We start from the raw sequence: 26,116 nt of genomic DNA on the forward strand, positions 1-26,116 counted from the left end.
ACTCAGAATTCAGCGTCCTCCATTCCGAAGTTTAGCGTACTAGCTTCGAAAGTTTCCGAAACTTGTTCTCTTGTAATTCAGTGATTATTACACGTGCCAACATTGAGGGTGATACGTGATTCCGGCGTTGGGTGAGTTATCTTCTATTAGTTTTCCTTTATCGTGTGTTAGATAATTAGGGACTCAGTAATTGGCGTAAGTTTTATTTTGTTTCCTTGTTGATTTTCTTTCGCTTGAGTAAGTCCGACGCCAATTTGACGTACATTTGTTCGGAATCTTTTGGATGTTTGTATTCCGTTTAGGTACTGTGCTTTATTTTACAGGCCTTAAAAAACGCCAATTTTTTTAAACAATTTACCTGTTAGTGATAGAGGTTGAATTTATATTTTGAAGTGGTTTTATTATTTATTTACATTTCGTGTATTATTTTCAATATTCACTTAACTTCAGTTAACTTTTAATGTGATATAATTTTTAATTCGATATAAATTTTGCATGACAACATTTTAGTTTAAGTTTTCTTTGCCCTGTGAAAGTTTTACTATTTATACACCTTATTTTTTTTGTTGTTCGTTAAATTCGACACGTGTCTATTTGTTTAATTTGAAAAAAAAAATATACTAAATTAATTAATCGTAGAGCTCGAGACCCTTAAGAATAACATTCGAATTAGTGTCAAGTAATTGACGTGACATGTCACAATAAATATGTAATATCAAGGATATGATATCGGGACAGATAAATCCCATGCAGAAAAACGTACCCTTGAAATTTATGGACATTTTAGGCTTAAAACTAGACCGCGCTGTTTCGCTGCCTGGAAGCGGCCAAAATCATATTTTCTCCAAATATTTTTGCGTGTTTTTATTTTTTATAAGAACAAATGATATGCTTCTTTATTTTTATATCATTATACACATTTTGAATTTTTTTTTAATAACTCGATAACAGTAAAAGTACACTAGTTTCTTAGAGAAATAAATTGTAGGTAATTCACCTAAAATGTTTCTTTGTTATGATATCAACGCGACTGATATAAATTTAATTACTGTAATTACAGTAGGTACCTATAAGGATTTTTTACACAAAAGGTATTAGTAAGTACTTATATTTTATGTGCTTACAAATAAAATGTATATTTTCTCTAAACTGTAACGAGTTCAATTGTTAACAGTAATTGGAACTAATATATTCGAATCCGTCTTTTTTACTTTCGCTCCATAGACAAAAGCTTAATAAGTCTTGTGTTGTTGGTACTCAGACAACGGTATATATATATACAAGGTGCTCGCGAGGTACCCATATAACTTTAACGGCATATTCTTGGTCACATTTTAAGACTAAAATGTCATATAAACTTTTCTAGATTTCGTCTAGTTTCAGAGTTATTGCCAATTTAAAAAAAAACGTTTCCGTATTGTTACTCAGTAGAAAAGGTTTCTTAACGGCGCTGATGCGCAATTGTGGAGCATAGTCTCACAGTAGTCATTGATAGATGTCAAAATGTGACAAGAAAAACTTCCAAATAATTTGGTTATTAGAAAAATAAATGAAGGAACTCATTTTAATTGCCAATTTTATGGATAAAAAATTTTTTATGTGAAAATACGTCCAAAAAAGTAAAAAAAAAAACATTTTTTTTTTGGCGAAAAATTTTAAAATTCTGACCATCATCAGGAGTTCCACTGCACCAAATGTCACTGTTCTGGACGTAAGGGCATACTGTTCTTATAAAAATACCAAAGTCACTATAATCGTGCCGTTCAGATTTGAGGAGTTCCGTTCTGACCATCATCAGCTGTTCCACTGCACCAAATGTCACTGTTCCGTACGTAAATGCATGCTGTTCCTTTAAAAACACAAAAATCACCATGTGTATGCCTTTCAGATTTGAGGAGTTCCTTCGATTTCTCCAGGATCCCATCATCAGAACTGGGTTCTGAGAAAAACGGGACCCATCTGTATGCATATACATTCAATCAAAAAAAAATTTTCAAAATCGGTCCATTAACGACGGAGATATCGAGGAACAAACATTTAAAAAAATACAGACGAATTGAGAACCACCTTCCTTTGAGAGATTTGAGGCGGCGGTTAAAAACCGCCTTCAAAAATAAGCGCGTTACAAAACACGGGGAAACTAAAAAGCCAAAAATAATAAACCTTTCAATTCAGATTTCTTAATGTATTGCAATAAGCTAAACATCCAAATTATAAACAAATCAATTATTTTTGTAGTCGGTACCAGACCTGTTCGTCGCCTTGCTATTGCCTGTTTGCCCCACCCAACCATACACAGGCTGGTACCGACTCCAAAAATAATTGATTTGTTTATAATTTGGATGTTTAGCTTATTGCAATACATTAAGAAATCTGAATTGAAAGGTTTATTATTTTTGGCTTTTTAGTTTCCCCGTGTTTTGTAACGCGCTTATTTTTGAAGGCGGTTTTATTTTTTGTTAAAAAGTTTATTTATTTGTTGATTTTTAGTGGTTCCTAGTGATATTATATGTATCAGTCCGAATACATGTACAGTAGTGAAAGAATTATCCTTTAACTCCTAACCATTGAGGAGTTGACCTTCCATCATCAGCTCAGTTGATTTTTAGTGGTTCCTAGTGATATTATATGTATCAGTCCGAATACATGTACAGTAGTGAAAGAATTATCCTTTAACTCCTAACCATTGAGGAGTTGACCTTCCATCATCAGCTCAGCCACATAAAATTATTACCATCAGACGTAAATACTGGTGTACCTTTGAAAAATAGACTAAAAACATTACATGTGCCTATAACATTTGAAGAGTTCCCTCGATTTCTCCAGGATCCCATCATCAGACCCTGACTTGGTGCCAATGGGACCATCTCGGGGTTATACCGGTTCGATCAAAAAAAAAATTTTGAAAATCGGTCCACGATTCTCGGAGATATCGAGTAACATACAAAAAAAAAAAAAAAAAAAAAAAAAAAAAAAAAACATTCAGTCGAATTGAGAACCTCCTCCTTTTTTGAAGTCGGTTAAAAATGATGACAGTATAACGGCGTACAATTGGTTCCTGCCGGTCAGCAAATACGTTAACCTGTAATTAGGGATGTACCGACTTTTGATTTGGTCGACTAGGCCGACTACCGACTAGTCGGCGCTTGGGTGCATGGGTGGCCGATTAGTCGGCCGACTAGTCGGCTAGTTGGCCAGAACATAATTTTCGACTAAGATCACCAGAAATGTTGGTTTTGATCGCGCTTTTTGACTAACAAAGGCACAACCAGGGACAACCAACCAACCATAGGGACATAACATAATACAACTATGTCAGCTGTTAATTTATTTTTGTTCTGTTTTTCTATCACTTATAAAGTGCCGACTAATCGGCCTTTTTTGCCGACTAATCGCCGACTACAAAAGTGGCCGGATAGTCGGCTTTTCCGACTAGTCGGTACATCCCTAACTGTAATCCATCTTCCGCTGGGCACTGGAATTGCTCTAATTCTGCACTTTGCCGCCCGCTTTGGCCATTACGGGCCCATTTGTCATCAGCTCGACCAATGATCCGGAGAGAATGCCATTTCTTTGACATCAGGGTGACTAACCGGGCTCATTGACAATTAGCTTTATTGCGGGACGTTTCTTGTGATTTGATCCAGTTACGTGAGCAGTCGCTGACATAGGGACCTGCCATGCCCGCCTAGCCGACATGACAATCACAACATGTCGCAGCGGTAGCGATGTAATAACGTGAACTAGTACAACCGTAGATTCATTAAATATTAGAATATGTCTCACGAAATGAAATAAAACTATGGAAACGGATTGAATCGCGTATAATGAAATACAATTTATCCCGACGTTTCGAACACTTTACAGCGTTCGTGGTCAACGGGTGACTGAGGAAAAATTACAATGTCCAAAAGCTACCCACATACAAGAAATGTTAACGAACCATGGCCATAAACCATATATTTTGGAGCCAAACAATGCGTTTTCAATTTTTTCGGTACGCGAGTAAGCCCGTGGACGCTGGCTTTGAGGAATAGACTTTTATGTAGGGCTTTAAAGATCTATGCACGACCCTGTAAATGATGAATTTGGGAGTAGAAAAAAAAATTTAAATATTTTTTGTTAAGGAAATGAAAAAAAAATGTTTTTTTTTTCTAGTGAAAGTTAATTGTTTTGATGTTAATTAACGTCCCTTAAATTATCCGAGACTAATTTGGTATCATCCTATATAAAAAATATGTTCTATCGCTCACAGACGTTTCTGAATGATAAAATATAAGTTTCATTTTTAAATAAGTAATTATACAGCATAACAGCATTGAATACTAAATCACTGCAAACTAAAAAAAAATACAAAAAAGTGCTCTGTCTATACCTTTTGGAAATACAGGCGTGAGTTTGTCTATTAATGTTCCGTTTCTGTCTTCCCTCCAATTAGGCATACTTATTTAATAATTATCTATGGCTTTCTGATGCCGTAATTAGTGTAGATTATTGACTTTAACGGAAATACACGCCTGCCGTTGCCGTGCCGTCAATAATTATGTAGGTAGCCTTTCACCTTAAACATTCATTATTAATTATTAGGTATTTACTCGTATCTACATCTATATAACTTCTCTATTGTATATATGTTATGAAATCCGCGTCTGCTGGTGCACTGTAATCTTTACTTTGACGACCGGTCTGGCCTGGCGTGTAGTGGCCCTGCTTGCTAAGCCGCGGTCCCGGGTTCGAATTCCGGTAAGGGCATTTATTTATGTGATGAGCACAGATATTTTCTCCTGAGTCACGTCAATCTACTCCTCGCCACGCTAAGCCACTTCTCGCCTCGCCCTGCCGGTGGAAAACTACCATCAGAGTAAATTTATACTTTAAATCGGAATCAATACATTTTATATTTACACTAACAAATATCTCGATTCACGTCAATCACGTCTCGCACATCCTCGTCAATCTTTACTATTTCCACCGAAGATGCGATGATTTCATTTCCCTCTCCGCTCTGCCCATTCACGCCATGCCGGTGGAAAACTTCCTACCTATCCTCGTTGATACATATCAAAAGGTAAACTAGAGACTCGATGCAAAAAAAATATTTAAAAAAAAATCATTTTAAGTGACAGTTTTACGAATAAAATTAACTTTTTATGTAAAAATACATCAAAAAAAAATACACACAAAAAAAATTTTTTTTTTGCGAAATTTGCTTGACAGCATATGACATTTTTATTATGCCCTCAGAAATTCGTAGTTAAAATCATTCGGTTTCCTCATGTTACTCCGTGTATATATGTAGTATATTGATGAAATATTTGAATATGTCTCACGAAAGTTAAACGTTTAAATAACATAAATAATGATATTGATAATACACGAAAGGCAGCTATTGTTGTTTGCCATGGCTCGGTTCCGCAAACTAATAGTCTCGTTAAAACTTCGTTCAAGTATTTGAGGAAACCTGCTCAAAAGTTTTGTATACGTGCACTTGTGCGTTACGTCACAAATGTACAATACATGCTCGGTTTCTAGCAATTACACAGTCAAGATTGCAACTTTTAATACGCCCTGTACAGGAAACTATACAGCATTTTATTTTAGGACCGTCAATATTTTCTAGCTGTCTAAAAAATTTTTTTTCGTTCAATTTAACTTAGACTTTTCTTTCTTAATCTATCTCAAGATAATATTTGAGAAGAGCATTGGGCATATACCGGGAGAGCCAGCCCTATAACAAAAGCAAAAAAAAACTTTTAATTTTTAACTTTTTGATTTTTATCACCCTTGAAAGTAAAGGTAATATTATGTCTAAAGTTATTATAATAAAAATTTAAAAATTAAGGGCTTCATAATTTTTAAAAGTCGCTGAAAAAATGTTGGCCAGTTTAAGGAGTATAGCCTACAGTTAATTTTTTTGCTTTTGTTAAAGGCCCCAGCCTGTAATTTCATTGCCAGGCCTACGGTCCATTTTCACATAAAAGTAAAATTTTAAGACACATTGTTTAATGTATGAGACATTGTTGTATAAAAAGTACAAAGGCGTTTATGTAAAACGAGCTCAGAAAGTCAATATTGAGAAGATATGACTTTAATATGTAAAGCTTTAAAAACGCTCTCAACAACAAAATGAAATTCTAGACACCCGGTACAACTTTAAAGGCAACGCATCAACTTCTTAAGCTTTCCCAACCCTCTCACTTCCTCTTCAGTAAATATTTATGCACAAAATCACAAACACCCTAAAGAAATTTATCATTTACAAAATTAATGTAAACTGACTTTATCAGTAGCTACGGGTGGAAACTCGGAACTTTGAGTTAAATTTGACGAGTGGCTCTCGAACCAAGTTTTCACTTAAAGCAATAAGTTTTGAATTATGGACGCCCGGGACTTGAGTAATGAGAAATTAAGTTTTTTGACGAGGTGTGCTTAGTTACAAGCGCGGTAGGTAGGTGTTCAGTGCACGGGGTGTAGCCACCGCGAGCACTTCTATGTCTGAAGACGAGTCTCCTAAATGATCCAAAACGTGAAGCAAGAATCGCGATATAATAACGCTAATAATAGCAGCGTGATTTATACCGTGTAGGTATTGCTAGGGTTTTGCACAAAACTTGTTGCGGATTTTATCACGTACTTACATATACTTTTGACGCAGCCGAAGTGGCGATTATGGCTGATGTAGTTTGTTGCGGATGTTATTTTGTACCTACGCGTTTGACGAGATCTAATAGCAGTAGGCAGGTGTGTTTCTTCATGTTTCAAAATTACGTTTTTTGTAATGTCGTGTGTTCGTTGTACTTGTTCAATCGTAGGCTTTTCGCAGAAAAAACAATTGCGTTCAAAACATAGTTTTGATGTACACTGAAAATGTTTTTTATTTATTATTTTTTTAAAGTAATTCCTGTTTCGCGTAATACATTTCAATATTATGTTTTTAACATGCTTTCTATATTGAACAAATATTTTCTATTAATTCACTTACAATAAATAGATTAAAAAATTATAGACAAAAGTGTACAATGAAACGTAATATTTTTGTATGTAACTGCGAACCAACTTAATGTTTGCAAGTAGGTTATTACCTAGTAGTGAAAATCAACCGAGCAAGGGTTAAGGGTGGTAGGTAAGTGAGATTTAATTAACGTTTAACTTCGTGATGTTTGAACCTTGGGGGCATGTTGTAACTATCTCAAACGGCATAACTTATTCGGCTTTGAAATCAATTTTGTGTCTTGAGAGGGCATAAGGTCATCAGTTTAAAGAAGCCTATCCTTATGAAAAACCGGCGTGATTGTATGTATGTATGTATGTATGTATGTATGTAAAGAAGCCTACCCCTCTGGACAATAGACGTGATTGTATGTATATAATATGTATGTATGTAAAGAAGCCTACTCCTCTGAAAAACAGGCGTAGTTGTATGTAATTGTATGTATGTATGTAAAGAAGCCTACTCCTCTGAAAAACAGGCGTAGTTGTATGTATGTAAAGAAGCCTACCCTTCTGTAAAATAGGCGTGATTGTTTGTATGTATGTATGTAAAGAAGCCTACCCTTCTGGAAAATAAGCGTGATTGTATGTATGTGTGTATGTAAAGAAGCCTACCCTTCTGTAAAATAGGCGTGATTGTTTGTATGTATGTATGTAAAGAAGCCTACCCTTCTGTAAAATAGGCGTGATTGTTTGTATGTATGTATGTAAAGAAGCCTACCCTTCTGTAAAATAGGCGTGATTGTTTGTATGTATGTATGTAAAGAAGCCTACCCTTCTGTAAAATAGGCGTGATTGTTTGTATGTATGTATGTATGTATGTAAAGAAGCCTACCCTTCTGTAAAATAGGCGTGATTGTTTGTATGTATGTATGTAAAGAAGCCTACCCTTCTGTAAAATAGGCGTGATTGTTTGTATGTATGTATGTATGTATGTAAAGAAGCCTACCCTTCTGTAAAATAGGCGTGATTGTTTGTATGTATGTATGTAAAGAAGCCTACCCTTCTGTAAAATAGGCGTGATTGTTTGTATGTATGTATGTATGTATGTAAAGAAGCCTACCCTTCTGGAAAATAGGCGTGATTGTTTGTATGTGTGTATGTATGTAAAGAAGCCTACCCTTCTGGAAAATAGGCGTGATTGTATGTATGTATGTATGTAAAGAAGCCTACCCTTCTGGAAAATAGGCGTGATTGTTTGTATGTGTGTATGTATGTAAAGAAGCCTACCCTTCTGGAAAATAGGCGTGATTGTATGTACAAATAACTCGCATTTACTGATGTATGGAGTTACAACTCTTCCCTTATTATTACTCTATGCTACTTACTTAAATACAATAGTTATTTGTTTTACAAGGGGGAAAAGTTGTTGTTTAACCGCACGTGCCAATAGGTATTGAAGCCCGAGCAAGCGAAAAATTCCAATATTGAACCGCGAGCGTAGCGAGTGGTTCAAAAAGTGGAATCTTGAGCGTTGCGAGGATTTTAAGGCACGGAGGTTAAACTTTGCCGCCGAGTGAAATACAACATTTTTCACCACACCACACGAACAAAATACTGACTATAAAACATCAAACTACTTAAATCAAATCTATCAATTTGTTCAATATTTATAATTCAAAATCATCATTTATAGGTAATTTCTACCAGCCAGCTCAAGATATCAAGTTAAAATTTGTATGAAATTACTTTGCACTCTTGTGGATAAAATGCAATTTTGCTATCTGTTTTCGAATAGCAAAGTAACCCTTTATCAGTTGGTGTGGTGAAAAATAATTATTTATAGTCACATAAATAACTATTTTGTGTTTTCACAGTTGTACTCCGCGTTTTTAGATTGTCACATACCTACTTTTGATGGAATAATTAGCTTATTCAGACGACATAATGGATATTATTGTTTATTCGAATCATAAATTATTTGCAGTTATAATTATTATTGGGTTGGTAAGAAAGTAATGAGCGATCGATTGAATTCCACATAAAATTTTTGAGAGAGTTCTAGAATCTTCTATGGTCGAAAGTATATAAAGGGCGAGTCGCACAGTTTCTCGTCAGTCATTCACTAGCTGTCGCCGAGCTAATATAAGGAAGAAAATGGACGAATTAAAAGTGCATGTAAGGCATTGCTTACTATATGAATTTCAGTCTGGCCATTCAGCCGCCGAAGCAGTGCGTAATATATCTCAGCGTGTTGCTCCTGAAGTTGTGTCTGAGGCCACGGCGAAACGATGGTTCCAGCGGTTTCATAACTAGTGGCGACTTTTCATTATCAGATCAACCTAAGTCTGGTCGACCGGTGAAGATTGATGTAGCTAAATTAAAAACCTTAATTGAAGGAGATCCGAGGCTAACGAGTCGTACTCTTGCTACCGAGTTAGGCTGCTCTCATGTCACCATAGAAACACATTTACACGATTTGGGAAAAAACTACAAATACAGTGTTTGGATACCGCACGAACTTGATAGACATCAACTAAACCGCTGTGCCGATATCTGCATACAACTTCTGTCTTTTCGCCGCACAATTCAACTGGTTGGACCATCTTATCACTGGAAATGAAAAATGGGTCTTATATATAAATCACACACGCAAACGTCAGTGGCTAGCTCCAAACGAAAAAGGAATAGAGGCACCAAAAACAGAGCCTCACCCGAAAAAAGTTATGCTGTCCGTTTGGTGGGATATTCATGGTATTATTCACTGGGAACTCCTACCAAGTGGAATGACTGTTACCGCATCAGTATACTGTAATCAGCTTGAAAATTTAAACCAAAAAATCTGTCAGAATCGTCCACAGCATGCTAAAGTTTTTTTCTTACACGACAATGCTCGCCCACACATTGCAAAAGTGACTCGGCTAAAGCTATTGGAGCTAGGTTGGAAAGTGATACCTCATCCACCGTACTCTCCAGACTTGGCACCTACGGATTACGCATTGTTCAGATCGCTAAGCAATGCCTTGAATGAAAAAAAGTTCGATGATCAAGCCCATCTACGACAGTACATAGCTGAGTTTTTTGAATCTAAACCTAAGAACTTCTTCGCCGATGCTATTCATTCTTTACCAGAACGATGGAGACAAGTAGTAGATAACGAAGGCCGTTATATTTTTGATAAATGATTAAAATAATAAATTAAATTAAAATTACAATATTGGTTATGATTCGCTCATTACTTTCTTACCAACCCAATATAAAACAGTATTTATTTAATTATTTTATATTTTAAATAACAAATTCCGCGTGCCCCATTACAAGTTTCAAGTAAAAAACAAGCCAAGAAGCTGAAGAATGTACACAAAAGTCGCAATTCATAGAGGAGAGAAAATTAACTGGATCCATTAGAATAGAAAACTAATTAAGCCTTCCTACTCATTAAGTTATCTTAAGTAAGATAAATGGCCGGAGAAATGACGAAGAGTTTACTTAAAGTAGGCAGTTACGTTTTAACTTCTGATTAGCAGAAACGTCTGCAATCGATGCCCTTAGGCTTAGAATAAATTTAAAAGTGGAAAATGTCTGCCCTGGGTGAGACTTGAACTCACGGCCTCTGGATCGATACTCCAGCGCTCTACCCAGGGCGGACATTTTCCACTTTTAAATTTATTCTAGGCAGTTACGGCCAAGCAACTGGTGGTGAGTTGAAATTACGAAAAATTAGCTTTGGTATGGTTTTAAACGGTTCATAGTATGAAATTGCTCGTTTTGACAATCTCGTGTATTCCCAAACGGGGTAGACAAAGCAGAAGCACATAAAACACTCGTTCGGTGTCGCTCATGGCAACTATTTAAGGGGTTGAATGAAAACGAAATTGTGATATTTAGATGACAGCCCATCGGGCCCCACACCACACTGGAATCCATATTCCACAATCTACTTCAAGGGCATTTTCTGAATTTGGGACCCACCCGATTAGCGAAAGATATGTCTAAAAATTTACACTTTTCACATTCTGAATGTAGATTATCGCAGTTTATGTAATTAACACAAATATAATATTTTTATTGAAATTTCATGCTTAATTATCGTCACAAAACTGACAGTGAGTTAATTTTTGTTAACAACTTTTGCTAATTGCTAATTAACATTCCAACATTTGTACTTATTGTTTAAACAAAACTGTGCAAAAGTTAGGTACCTACTTACTTTTTCATAAATACTTGACCAAATAATTATTGCAAAGTCACGTGCACTTTTTAGGGTTCCGTACCTCAAAAGGAAAAAACGGAACCCTTATAGGATCACTTTGTTGTCCGTCTGTCCGTCCGTCCGTCCGTCTGTCAAGACCCTTTTTCTCAGGAACGCGTGGAGGTATGAAGCTGAAATTTATATCAATTACTCAGGTCTACTGTCCCTTGAAGCTGTGAAAAAATCAAACTTCTAAGCCAACGCAATCAAAAGATACAGCCGTTTATGCCGCAAATTTTCGACACTTGCAAGGGAATCAAAACCTACAGGGTGCTTCCCGTGAACTCAGAATCTTGAAATTTGGTACGAAGCAACGTCTTATAGCATAGATAAAGGAAAAATTACGAAAACCATAAATTTTTAGTTACATTACATAATAATTATATTTTTTTTAATAATTTTAACCTTACTACCCATTTCCTCATAAACGCGTAGAGGTATTAAATTGAAATTCATACCAAATACTTAGGTCTATAATACCTTTAAGCTGTAACAAAATCAAACTTCTATGTCAACGCAATCAAAAGAAACAGCAATTTAAGCTGCATATTTTGAAACTCGCAAGTACTCGCAAGGGAATCAAAACCTAAAGGGTACTTCCAGTCGACCTAGAATCTTGAAATTTGGCATGAAGCAACGTTTTATAGCACACATAAAGGAAAAATTCCGAAAACCTTAAATTTTTAGTTACATTACAAAATATATATTTTTTAATAAATATAAACTTATTACTTTTTTCCTCATGAACGCGTAGAGCTATCAAGTTGAAATTCATATCAAATGCAGGTTTGTACGGAACCCTCGGTGCGCGAGTCCGACTCGCACTTGGCCGGTTTTTTTACAAATTAACGCTTTCACTTGACTACAGAATGCTGTTACAAAATGAACCCTTGAGCCTTAGTGCGTTTTCACATCATCCGAACCGATATCCGATACATTTAAGTCTCCATCTCTGATTTTTGCCTTTGAAATCCTTCCTACATCCAATATCGGATCGGATAATGTGAAAACGCACTTATGCACCGGCCTCGATAACTTTCTTTAGGCACCTATTCGGATACGTGCACCGGCACCCAGAAGCACAAAACATTTCGTGGAACGCAGAACCGTCATAACAAGCGCTAAATTCTTGTTAACAAGATAAAAGAACAGGCCCCATTGCCGAATGGCACAAACGCTCACGAAACGAAACGCTCATAGATATCTTCTATTGCTCTTGCATATTGGCGCGACAGAGCGTTTCGCGCCGCAGAAATGTCATTCCACCCGATGGGCCGACACCGTCACATTTATTGACAATGACTTAAGATTGAAAGCAGCATAGTACCTGTCGAGTCCACACTGGTACTTTTACCTGAGGTAAATCGCACACAAAACGAAGTTAATAATAAAGGTTCGATAGAAAAAAAACCAGTAAATTTAATCTCTTGTTCTGTCGCAATGGAGAGGAAAAGCCCAGCAAAGCCCACAAAGGGCCAGGTAGATTGCGGCTGCGCGCAGGTAAAAAAAGCAATCGTTTTGGATTGTAACAGTACATTGGTATATTTGTTCCGAGATGAAATTAAAGCTATTGGTATGTTACGGCAGTTGTCGTTATTTGGCAACATAATATGAATATGTACAGTCAACAACACAGCTGTGAATATAGACTAAGTGCCAAAAATATGTATACAGAAATTTATTGCCTAAGCTAATGCTAATAAGCGCTGGTGGCCTAGCGGTAAGAGCGTGCGACTTTCGATCCGGAGGTCGCGGGTTCAAACCCCGGCTCGTACCAATGAGTTTTTCGGAACATATGTGCGAAATGTCATATGATATTTGCCAGTCGCTTTTCGGTGAAGGAAAACATCGTGAGGAAACCGGACTAATCCCAATAAAGCCTAGTTACCCTCCGGGTTGGAAGGTCAGATGGCAGTCGCTTTCGTAAAACTAGTGCCTACGCCAAATCTTGGGATTAGTTGTCAAGGCGGACCCCAGGCTCCCATGAGCCGTGGCAAATGCCGGGATAACGCGAGGAGGATGACGATGACAGAAATTTAATGCCTGTACAAAATAGTGAATTGTTTTTTATTGTGTAAATGCTAATAAACTTTCAAACTAGGCGAAATCCAGAAAAGTTTATATGACATTTTATTCTTGAAATGTGAACAAGAATGCGCTGTTAAAATTATTCGGTTCCCTCATGTAGACCATAGCCGTAGCCAAATGGCATTTCTGCGACGCGAAACGAAAACGAAACGCCCCGAAAGGTAGGCTCTGTCGCGCCCTTCCTTCTGCGAAGAGATCATATCGCAGAAGGAACAAGCAGAGAGGGAGCGAGAAGCAGCCGCAGACGCTCTTCCGCTACGACGCAGGCGGCAGGGTCGAAGGCGAAGAGCGTACGCTCGCCTCTAGCCCTAAGGGATATTACCCCCCCTGATTGATGGCAGAGAGGGGGATCAAGCGTTTCTGATCCCCCTCCTCATGCGGGTGCCTTGGTCGCAAGCCCGGGCAATGCCGGAGGGCGCCGTGGTGAATGATGAACATGCATCGATCCCAGCGCGCTCTCACGAACGGCAGAGAGGATGAAACGCCGGAGTGGGTTTAGTGGGTAGGGCCAAGTTTCCCCCCTCTCGCTAGGGGAGGGGAAAGAAACGGCGAGTCCCACACATCGTGCGTAACAGCATTCCCACTCCGTCAAAAAAAAAAGGCTCTGTCGCGCCAATACGCAAGAGCGATAGAGATAGATATCTACAAGCGTTTCGTTTTGTGAGCGTTTGCACCATTCGGCTACGTACCCAGGCCCGTAGCCGAATGGCATTTCTAACGCCGTAGAAATGCAATCTATCTCTATCGTTCTTGCGTATTGGCGCGACAGAGCCAGACTGAATTTCTGCGGCGTTTCGCATCGCAGAAATGCCATTCGGCTACGGGGCCTGGTATTTTTGAATGAATCCAAATTTACCTACAATAATTTAACGTTTATCCTTTCATCATTTCTTTACCTTGTCTTTGAAAAGAAGTCTGTTCATATAATGACCGGAATTCAGGCGAGTTACGAGAACGGCCGCCCGCAGAGTGACAATCGTTGACGCCACGTGGCGGTCTAAACGCAATCTGTCACGCCCTACAGCCTACAGGAGAGCGACAGGGAGCTACAATACGCCCACGAAACGTATGCGATCGTGACGTTGGCTAAGGACTCTTAAGCTGTATTCGAACATTTTCGCTAACACCTCCTAATTGGCGTTCTTGTTATCGTTTAAATTTGGGATTTCAGAAAATATCCGTAAATCAATATTTACTTGAATTACCTTTTCTTTTGTTATAAACGCTGGTGACCTAGCGGTAAGAGCGTGCGACTTCAGACCGGAGGTCGCGGGTTCGAACTCCGGCTGGTAGAAAAAGTTTTTCAGAACTTGTATGGAATATAATTTGATATTTGCCTCTCTTTTCAGTGAAACAAAACATCGTGAGAAAACCGGACTAATCCCAATAAGGCTTATAGTTACCCTTCGAGTTGGAAGGCCAGATGGCAGTCGCTTTATCGTGAAACTAGTACCTACGCTAAATCTTGAGATAAATTGTCAAAGCGGACCCTAGGCTACTACGAGGCGTGGCAAATGCCGACGTAAGGCAAGGAGGATGATGGCATTTAATTTTGTAATTTTATACGTATTCATTCATGCCAACGGCTACTTGTCATCATCACACCGCTCGCCATCAACAGGGCGCTCATCCACACACCTTGCAACCTAAATAGTCGCGCACCGTGCGATTTCAGAGGAATTTCCTCCCACGATCGCTCCGGCTGTGGAATGAGCTCCCTGTCGAAGTATTCCCGATGAACTACAGTATGCGGTTCTTCAAAAAAGGAGTGTACAAGTTTCTAATGGGTCGGCAACGCGCATGTGACACCCCTTGGGTTGCAGGCGTCCATAGGTTACGGTGACCGCTTTCCATCAGGCGGGCCGTATACCTGTTTGCCACCGACGTGGTATAAAAAAAATGCATAATTCTGAAATACTACTACCTACTCGTAACATTTTGACACACCTGTAAAGTGTTATTTTAAGTATGTATTTATTTATGAACTGAACTGCAAAGATATGTTTATGAATATAATATGCATAGCATATTATTTTGGCTACAATAAATAAACATGATCGGATAAATTGAAAGGTTATTGAATGTCTAGCAAACGAATCTTCATTTTTTATGCTACAATAGTAAAATTAAATACTGTAGGTACATAATATGAAACCTTTTACCAACCATTTTTAATATTGAAACATTCTAAATTTTGCTATAAACAAATAAATATATTAATTTCAAAAATAACTTTCACTTTTATATTCATTCTTATTACGTGGCATCAAACATAATGCGTCGGACGAAACCAACGAAAATCCTTTAATAACATTAAAACAAAAGTCACCAAGCGTCCAATTGTCCTTCCAAAATCTCTTTACTTAAATAAAAATGGGACAATGTTTGGAAAACTCAGTCTAAAACGACTCTAGCTACTTGTGGACGTTGTCTTTTGAGAACTTTCCCGGGCTGAAATTGCTGCCGGCCTAGCCAAAGAGACAATAGTTGACGCTACGTGGCCATCGAAACGCAGTCTGGCTCTGTCGCGCTTCTTCAGAAGTGCGACAGAGAGAGCTAGCTACGAAACGCTTGTGACGTTGGCGTTGGCGGACGACCGGATTGAAATGGCGGGCACGATCCCGGTAGCAAAATTAAATTTGAAAACAAAAGACGGATACAATTCGTTAATCTTTCTTCTGTTTTGTTTGCGCACTGCCTGTGAACACTTCAGTTTCATTGTTCGCATTGGTTGTTAAACTGACATGACAACTGCTTACGATAAATACAAAAAAAAATCATTTTATATTATTACTAGCCTTTGCCCGCGGCCTCGCTCGCTTTAAATTCGAAAATTACGGAATGCTTCATACAAACTTCCAACCCCCATTTTAGGAAAGTGGGGGGTTAGAAAGAGACAAAAAGTAGCCTATGTCACTCTCCATCCGTTCAGGTATCTCTACTTAAAAAATCACGTCAATTCATCGCTCCGTTTTGCCGTGAAAGACGGACAAAGAAATAGACAAACACACTTTCCCATTTATAATATTAGTATGGATAATAATCGACGACCGGTCTGGCTTAGTGAATGCCTACTAAACCGACGGTCCTTTCGTATCCCTAAAAGGTCATTTATTTGTGTGTTAAGCACAGATATTTGTTTCTATTTGTGCCTACGCCAAATCTTGGGATTAGTTGTCAAAGCGGACCCCAGGCTCCCATGAGCCGTGTCAAATGCCGGGATAACGCAAGGAGGATGATGATTTGTTTCTGAGTAATGAATGTTCTCTATAATAGCGTCATTCATAAGCGCTTCAGAAACCTCGATTTTAAAGACTTTTTGAAATATCTTTTGACTGAGTTGTTCTTAATGGAGAATTTTTTTTCGATAAATCTAGTTAATAACACTTTTATATTTAACTAAAATTCCCAAGTTGAAAGGGGGGCTACTTTCCATTTTAGCATTTTCGCTACCGTATCCTCTTAAGAGGGCAGTTAGTAGACAATATTAACACAGAACTCACTTTCCCTTTTAATTAAACAAAACGTCAAGGGAACACAGGATCATTCCCTGATCATTTACACAAAGGTTTTTTGTCTCACTCTGATTATTGAACGATGGACACGGACAGAAGTTTAATTAACTGCGAACTTATTGTCACTGTTGCGACTTTAGTTAAGCGTTTTAGGACTTTTGTGACTTTTTGTTAAGAATTTTTAGGCTTTTAAATTAAACATAGTTTTCAGTACAGGGGGCCGATTTTTGAGTCTCACGCGTTCGAATTCAGAAAATTGTCACTGAAAATAATAAGCAAGTCACCGTTTTCAACCGGTATTTTAGTGACAAAATCCCGTATGTGAGATTAAAAATCGCCCCACAGATGGTGGTTTTTTACGCACTAGTGCGAGAAGTGGTTCATTATATGTCAGGTCGAAACTTCGAAGGCCATCTGTACTGAAGCACGTCGTAGGATACACGTGCAAAAAGGAAATTTGTAACTCGTGATAATATATGTCGTTTCGAACTTCCTTTCTTTGCACTTGTATCGTAATGTACTATATCCTTTCGTCTTAAACTTTATTTGCATGCAAAAATAATCGCAATAAATCACAATAGAAAAATAAAACATTTTTCCCCTCACTAGCTCGGAAACACGTGTTTTGTCCTTTAATATCAGCGGGTAAAAACGCATTTTATCCACTAGTGGGTAAAGTACTTGACCTTGAATAAAGTCAAATTAACTGCTTTAAAATTGATAAAAGTAGGTGAATCTAGTAATAAAGATGATTTACCACCTGTGAAACTACTGGAAGCAGTGATAAACGCATTTTTAGGGTTCCGTAGTCAACTAGGAACCCTTATAGTTTCGCCATGTCTGTCTGTCTGTCCGTCCGTCCGTCCGTCCGTCCGTCCGTCCGTCCGTCCGTCCGTCCGTCCGTCCGTCCGCGGATAATCTCAGTAACCGTTAGCACTAGAAAGCTGAAATTTGGTACCAATATGTATATCAATCACGCCAACAAAGTGCAAAAATAAAAAATGGAAAAAAATGTTTTATTAGGGTACCCCCCCTACATGTAAAGTGGGGGCTGATATTTTTTTTCATTCCAACCCCAACGTGTGATATATTGTTGGATAGGTATTTCAAAATGAATAAGGGTTTACTAAGATCGTTTTTTGATAATATTAATATTTTCGGAAATAATCACTCTTAAAGGAAAAAAAGTGCGTCCCCCCCCCCTCTAACTTTTGAACCATATGTTTAAAAAATATGAAAAAAATCACAAAAGTAGAACTTTATAAAGACTTTCTAGGAAAATTGTTTTGAACTTTATAGGTTCAGTAGTTTTTGAGAAAAATACGGAAAACTACGGAACCCTACACTGAGCGTGGCCCGACACGCTCTTGGCCGGTTTTTTGAATTGTAGTTTCCTCGCTATAGTGAGGGGAAAAGTTTTGTGTTACAACGGGTGCAATAGTACATTACATCAGAGGCCGGGAAAATGAGGATTTCCGGCCAAGTGGGTATATACGGCCGAGCGAGCGTGCGAGCGAGGCCGGATAGGGATACGAGGCCGGGAATCCGTTTTCACGCCGAGGCATGTATAGTGCTTTTCTCAAACATACAATAAAATAAAAAAAAATGCTCTGAAGGACAATATTTTATAAAAAAAAAGTTACTTTGCAGGCCTAGGCCTAAAAAATAATATGAAATCCCTTTACAGTCCTCTCGAGTTGTTGCGCCCAAAAAGCGATACTTCCCAGTCCATTTTAAGGAACGTAAAGACAATATTTCATTGCATGTTTGAGAAAATGTATTTTACTTCTCGTGTGTTAAAAAACTCGCAAGTTCAGGATTCTATTCTCGAACCACTCGCTTCGCTCGTGGTTCAACTATAGAATCCTTTCACTTGCTCGTTTTTCAATTCCACACTCGGCGTTAAAATACAACTTTGCCCCCTTGTATAACAAATAACTATATATTATGTATATTTGACGACCGCCGCTCTGGCCGAATTATTACCCTGTCTTTGGTCTTCGCATTTGGTACCGGTAATGCCTTAACATTTATTTGTGTGATGAGCACAGATATTTTTTCCTGTGATGTTTTATATGTAGGTACCTACTCAAGTATTTATTATATTGTATCGATGTCTGAGTACCCACAACATGAGCCTTCTTGAGCATACCGTGGAGCTTAGTCAACTTGTGTAAGGCCGATAGTCCACTATCATATGTTTATCATAGAAATCTGATCATAGGTCTGTGTATAGTCATAGCTGACTGTAGCAATTGCTTTTGTTTAATATATTTGTGATAACGTTTGCAAATGTAAACATGTCATCTAATTGTAATATGTATTTATCTCACTGTTGTTCATCATAATTACCTCATAATATGTATACTTACTTAAGTAACAATAAACCGTCAATGACCGGACAAAATGGTTAAAAAGAGTTTCTTTGTTACTTAATTTGAACCCTCTTTATGACAGTAACATCGTTGATTTTAATTAGTTTTAATTGGACCGAAACCCACTGTCACATATGCCGCCATATTTATGTTAAGACCTCACCACACGAACAAGGGGTCACGCTTTAATGGCCATATTAGTCAAAGTAACGGACAGTCACCCACAAATTTTACTAAGTGCAATATGTATACCTATATTCTGTTATTATAGTTTGAATGCATGCAAGGTTCGTAAGAACCGTAATTTTCTATTAATGACTGGCAATAATAGACTGAATTACCTACCGTAATCGCGTATGGCCCATGGCGTTCTATAAGTAATATACCTATTTAGTACACACTATTTTTTTTTTTATACAACGTCGGTGGCAAACAAGTATACGGTCCGCCTGATGTAAAGCGGTCACCGTAACCTATGGATGGATGCCTGCAACTCAAACAGTGTCACATGCGCGTTGCCACCCCAGCGCCAGCGTTGTTTTGAAGCTTTCATGTGTGTTCTGCGGCGTATATTAACGTATATAAAACGACGTATAAATACACGGAGTTTTTTTTGTTTTCCGTTAGATTCGACATGCAGGTTCACTAACAAGAACCCCCGGTATATCGCTTTCTTCAAATTCGAAAAAAAAAATTTTTTCACTTTCATACATAATAAATAGGTAAGTGTGAGAGGACCTTAGTAATAACTTAAAAGTTAGTGTTTGACGGCACATGTCAAAACAAATAATATTAGGAATTGGTAAAGGTTGTCACACACGTGCTCAGTAAATTTTTTTATTTTACTTACTTACGAGTTGTAAGAGCTACGCGGTACTAGTTTCTTAGAGAAATTAATTGTATGTGATCGAAAGCACCTTCCCTTAAAGTTAACGGAATTCAATAAAAACACGTTATATAATATGTACATACGTACTTGTAGTTTACGGACCTAGACGTATTGGATACATCGTACAGTAATTTCTTATAAATAATATTTTTACTTTGGCAAGTATACGTATTGTAGAAATTAATGAAAGCAGCTAAAAACATATTTCATAATAACACAATCTTAAACGAATTATTTTTCCTTAATCTCATAATGTATTTGTCAAAAGTAAAATTATACAATGAGCAGTAGTACAATTCCTATGATTTTACTTAAAACTGCCTTTGTTACCCTCATGATTCACCAAGTCAACCTTATTTCAACCATTTTTTTCGTTTGTTACAGGTTGTGAAAGGCAAGGATTATGAAGTCCGTCGTCCAATATTTAGTTGTAGCTCTGGCTCTGATCTTCGTGCAAATATCTTTCACCGAGAGCTCGCTAGCTGACAGACGCCGCTATAAAAATGAAAGAAGATACAAAGAGGCGCAAAGCGCCATTAATATCTGCAACATAGCCAACAGAGAGGCCAAGGTCCACTGCTATTGTAATAATATTACGGCAAACGCTGCAACTTTTGTTGATTGTTGGGTTTTCAATGGCGAAATCACCGAAACTGATCCGATATGGTCATCCTTCAGTTTACAACCACATATAGAAAGACTTAACTTCAACATCAGATCCACCGGCGCTATGAGTTTTGTCCCGTTACATGTGGTACGCCCTCTTAAGAAACTAGAAAAGTTTTACATTCATTACGCGAATATCAGCAAAATTGAAAGAAGGACATTTTCAAACATGAGCACGTTGAGAGAGATTAAGCTGAAGCACGACAAGATAACCGAGTTAGATTTCTCCTCGTTCACTAACTTGCCGGCACTTGTGAACCTAACTATAAAACATAACAAAGTATCAGAGATTCAACGCGACGTGTTTGTGGATTTGCCGGCTTTGCGATACCTGGATTTATCGTCCAACGACATTAGTCTGGCTCACGAAGGTTGTTTTGAACATCTGACGGTGCTGAGTGATCTAATCCTGGAAGAAAATTCGATTACTGTCCTCAGCAGAGAGATCTTCAGAGGGCTAGCTAATTTGACGCGATTGGATCTCAGATCTAACAAGTTAACAATGATTGGAGATTACACTTTCGCCGAATTGTGGAATTTGAACGAGCTCCTGTTGGATAATAATGAGTTGGAATATTTACGTGAAAGAGCTTTTGACGGCCTCGCTCTGCTCCAGAAACTGTCCATGACCGGGAATAAATTGAGGTCCATAAATGATCGGCTTTTAGAAGGCATCAGGGGACTTGAGTTATTAGATTTGAGGAACAATGAGCTCGAGTTCTTTACGTTAGATACGGTTAAACCGATACTCGACAATTTGAAGACGAAAACGTCGGTCCTTTATCTGAGCGGTGAGTGATAACGATATAATTTAATTCCTTTCTAGAATAACATTTTACAGAATAGCATTCATAATTTAATCTGATCGAGTCTGGAAGTTTATTCTAAAGGAAAATTTGCTTTAATATTTTTATGTTTGTTTACCTTTCAATTAGATCTGTTAGCGTTGATGGAGCGAACTATTGTAACGTATTTGGCGCTGTAACAAAAAGAGAAAATACTTCTCGCCGTAACAATGAAATAGGTATATGATTTTTTGTAACACAAAGCACAACGAGCGAACAACAATAAGTTTATTGTAATCAAATCATACAATTCTGATATTCGGCGCAAACGTGTTATTTAGAGAATATGACGCACACACGAGTGCTTAACGCGCTCATGGGAAGATAAACAACTATTATTTCGGGGGAACAATGGCGCGGTCCCGGTAGAGCTCTAATCCCCTACAAAAGCACCCTCCATATGAAAGACAATTAATGAGTGTAACAACTCTCCCTTTAGCAAGCCAACAGCCATAATAATAGCGTGTACACAATGCAATGTGTTTAATTATTAATTAATTAAATAATTATTAATAATACTAAATTTTAGTCAACAAACAGAATTTGATAAAAACTATAACTTCATTACTTTTTCGCCACGCGCCCACCGGCGACGGGAGAATGCCTCAGATACAGTACACTCATTTAAAAGCTGTGCCTTCCACTAACTTTGCTAAAATTTCATTTAAATTCTTTGGGTTAGAAGCTCGGTTTTAACCGTTGACCATAAAAATGAACTGATATTTATAGTTTAAATGTTTTATCTGGTAGGTGCCTTATGAAACTTATCCCTTTGGAATCTTCGGATTCCGTGGATTTTACAGTAACTGAAAAAATGTCAAATCATTAATAAATAATTATTTGATTAATTTTGATGACGGTAGTTCTGAAATATCATTTGACATTGAAATTGTTCTTTCACGTTTTCTTTTGCTTATGATCATCATTGAGATTAATATTATTGTAACTATATGTTTGCATGCCAAATTATAATTAGGTATCATTATTGACGATCATAAATATCTTAATGTAAATTCATATAGGTTCACGTAGATTAATTTGTACTGTTTATCATTATATAAGAAAAAATTTGGCGGCTTAGTTTTACAACGGGCTTCAAATAATGTACTTACATGAACATATTTAAATAATTATATAAGAAACTAAGACTAAACTTTAAAAGTTAGCTTATCTCTAAAATAGTCAGTACCTATAGTGTCAAAATACATTTTGTAAATCTAATTAGACATACTACAATGACTGAGTGATCATAATATCACTGACATCCTGTTTTCACACGTCTACCTGGACTGAATATATTAAGGAACACACTATTGTACCTTCGAGTTCATAAATATGTGTACTTTTCTTCACCTTAACTCGTCGCAATAAGGTGAAAAAATGTACACATATTTATGAACTCGACTGTAATCCAAGATCTTTTGTAACCATAATTATGTTCATTGTGAATAAACCATTCCATTCCATAGGCCCTTGAGGAATTGTACCCCGGATGCTGTTAACTTTTCCTCATTGTAAATTGAATTGTTTCATAAAGTGGCAATGCATTTATTTTCTGCGCTAGGTGGACCTTTAAATTTTTCATGTAACGTAATTTGCACTTGTTTCACAATGTAATAAAAGTCTTCCTCTACAGGTAACCAATTAACTTGCGACTGTCGCTTGTCGTGGATCCACGTACTGCGCAACGAGACTAAGAGCGAACCCCTCATGAGCGCGCTAGAGGACGTGACTTGCGTGCAGCCCACAGCACTCCCCGTGCCCAGCCAACCCTCGCCAGCCAACGGCCAACCACAGCAGTTCGAAATACAAACTAATGATGACGTACAGGACGAGGAAGATATCTATGAAGATGCGATTCCACCATACAAACTTGAATCCACAGTTCCACCTACTGTTGAACAAGTTGCTGTATTAAATATCCCCTTTGAAACGCTGGCGTGCGCGCAATCGTCTCAAAACAAAGACTCCTTAATGCTATCCTCGAAAGACGAGAGCTACTGGCGACCGAGCTCCAGTTTCAAAATCCTTTCAAACCTGTCATTAGTGCTTACTCTAGTCACTATAAGTTATATGAATTAAGCAAGTGAAACTGGACTTTGAGGGAACAATGTAATGCGCTTGTCGTTTTGACGTCTGCCGTTTTCTTCTATTATTTGTAAGGATGAAGATTGGTTAATTGTATTTAATTAAATTATTTTGTAGCGATAACTTTGATGGCTCGTTTTAGGACATTCGGAATAATTCTGTAAATAGCACTGTCAGCTTTACTGTCGCGACATTATTAAGTTGGCATTTGTCGACTTTGAATTTTGCCAATTTTCTAATAAAACGTGATGTCCACAGCCGTATTATTACAGTCTCAGTTATGTTGTCCAACGTGTCACTCGTTCCAAGCAAGAAAATGAAGCGAGTGGTGACGTTGCTGGCTCTGGCGACAGTAACGCATCTAACATACAATATTTAAGAGTTGCTCCAAAACTTTAGAGTAAAAATGTCGGTCAATTGCTTTACTACTTTTTATAACAATACATATAGGTAGGTATAGATATTTGAAAACCGCGAAATATATTGAAATTCTACTCAAAGGTCTGAAAAAATTACTTAAAAATGATTTTCGAATTGACCGACGTCCGAAATAACAAGTTTAGATTTTACCACTCAAATATTTTAAGTTATGCTGAAATACAAAATACGTTTGTCATGTTTTCGAGCCCGCAATTTTTCTTCAAATTAAACTAAGTGCTCAAACTTGGTCGTTACTTGGTTCTAATATACGCTCAGAGTTGCCTATTAACTTCAGAAACTGTATGGAGCAAAGCTTTCCACAGAAACTAGCTAACTAATATCTAAAGCTTGGCTTTGGCAAACCTTAACTTGATTAATCAAATGTGGCTTCTCTTGTACATAAACAATCTTGTAAATGTTATTTAGCTACCGTCTACTAGTACATAGTCTAAAGGCTCTCACACACTACGTAGATACGTCAATATATATATCCTGCAATATTCTGTCTAGACAACTTAATAGCTACAGTCACTGAGATCTCAAAGAGCCTTCGGTTTTCGGGTAAAATGGGACGGACCTCACCGTACGTAAAAAATAAGAAACTTGTAAGTAACCGATATTTCGTCATTTGTTAGTTTAGTGTAATCGTCACCATACTCACGAGTCACGATGTTACCAGAACGTTTTACACAATACATGATACTTTTTGTAATTACCATTTTAACTAACCAAAACCGCTGGTTTTTTTAACTTATTATAAATAGGTATACTTAATAAGCATTATATAATGATTATTGCATGGCATATTATTGGTATCAGGGTGCGTAGCCGAATGGCACTAACGCTCACGAAACGCTCACGAAACGAAACGCTAGTAGATATCTATCTCTATCGCTCGTGCGTATTGGCGCGACAGAGCCGGACGAACTGGCGCGGCGTTTCGTTTTCGTTTGGCGTCGGAGAAATGCCATTCGGCTACGCACGCAGGTGATCCAGTTAATCTTGATCAAATGTGTTTAATTAAATAAGAAACCCGTTACATTGAACCGACACATACGTCAGAAATTTCATTAAAAGTCCGACAACTGTGCGTTACCCACAAAACGCTTGTTACTACGCAAAGAGAAACAGTATAAAGGATTTGTGTCATATCATAATAAAATTTATATCCTACCTGATATGTGTTTAAAATGTTCTATTTTAATATTTCTGTCCCAATATATATTTCTGTATCAATGTATCCGGTGACGGCTGGAGAGGGCGGAGAGGGCTGGCAGCTACTTTGGCCAGCGAATAAGTCTGACCATTCAAAAAGGCAACGCTGCCAGCCTACTGGGCACCATCATCTCCGAAGATGATCTAGGGAGCATTTTTTATTTGTAAATATAATTATATTCATTTGTGTAGTTTTAAGTTGTACATATTAAAAAGTATTATTTTATATAGCGTCATCTAACCGAGCATCAACCAAATATCTAAATATTTTATGGTTCTACGTTTTTTTTAGACTATCCTTTACGGAACTATATTGTATGTACTTGCTAAACGGTGTTTACTTGTGACGGGATACTTGGTTCACATAATTCGAAGTCGAGAATTTTTTTTATACTACGTCGGTGGCAAACAAGCGTACGGCCCGCCTGATGGAAAGCGGTCACCGTAACTTATGGACGCCTGTAACTCAAAGAGTGTCACATGCGCGTTGCCACCCCATTAGAAACTTGTACATTCCCTTTTGCTGTGTTAAATACACAGCAAAAAGGAGTGTACAAGTTCCAAGGAGGGTTCGGGTTGCCGACGACTCAAAGGACAATAGACGGAATAAGTCAGTTCCTTAAGTCCTCCCGTCATCAGCACATCGCACCCTCGTTGAGCTCTGGCAGCCTTACTCACCGGCAGGAACACACTATGAGTAGGGTCTAGTGCTATTTGGCTGCGGTCTTCTATAAGGCGGAGGTACTACCCCAGTTGGGCTCTGCTCTAGATTCGAGCGAGATGATATCCGCTGTGCTGTGCCCTACCACACAAAGCGGAATTTCATTCGCTAT

General features: G+C 37.7%; 1 protein-coding gene across 1 annotated transcript; it reads left to right on the forward strand.

Moving 5' to 3' along the window:
* LOC125235368 (connectin-like) lies at positions 1 to 24,724 on the forward strand. Its single transcript, XM_048141920.1, has 3 exons — positions 1 to 131; positions 20,434 to 21,506; positions 23,197 to 24,724. Exons 2-3 carry the CDS (start codon positions 20,453 to 20,455, stop codon positions 23,640 to 23,642), a joined length of 1,500 nt encoding a protein of 499 aa, XP_047997877.1. The 5' UTR covers positions 1 to 131; positions 20,434 to 20,452; the 3' UTR covers positions 23,643 to 24,724.
* Positions 24,725 to 26,116: the final 1,392 nt, after the last annotated feature.

This window comes from Leguminivora glycinivorella, chromosome 17, assembly GCF_023078275.1.
Source record: "Leguminivora glycinivorella isolate SPB_JAAS2020 chromosome 17, LegGlyc_1.1, whole genome shotgun sequence".
NCBI classification, from domain to species: domain Eukaryota; kingdom Metazoa; phylum Arthropoda; class Insecta; order Lepidoptera; family Tortricidae; genus Leguminivora; species Leguminivora glycinivorella.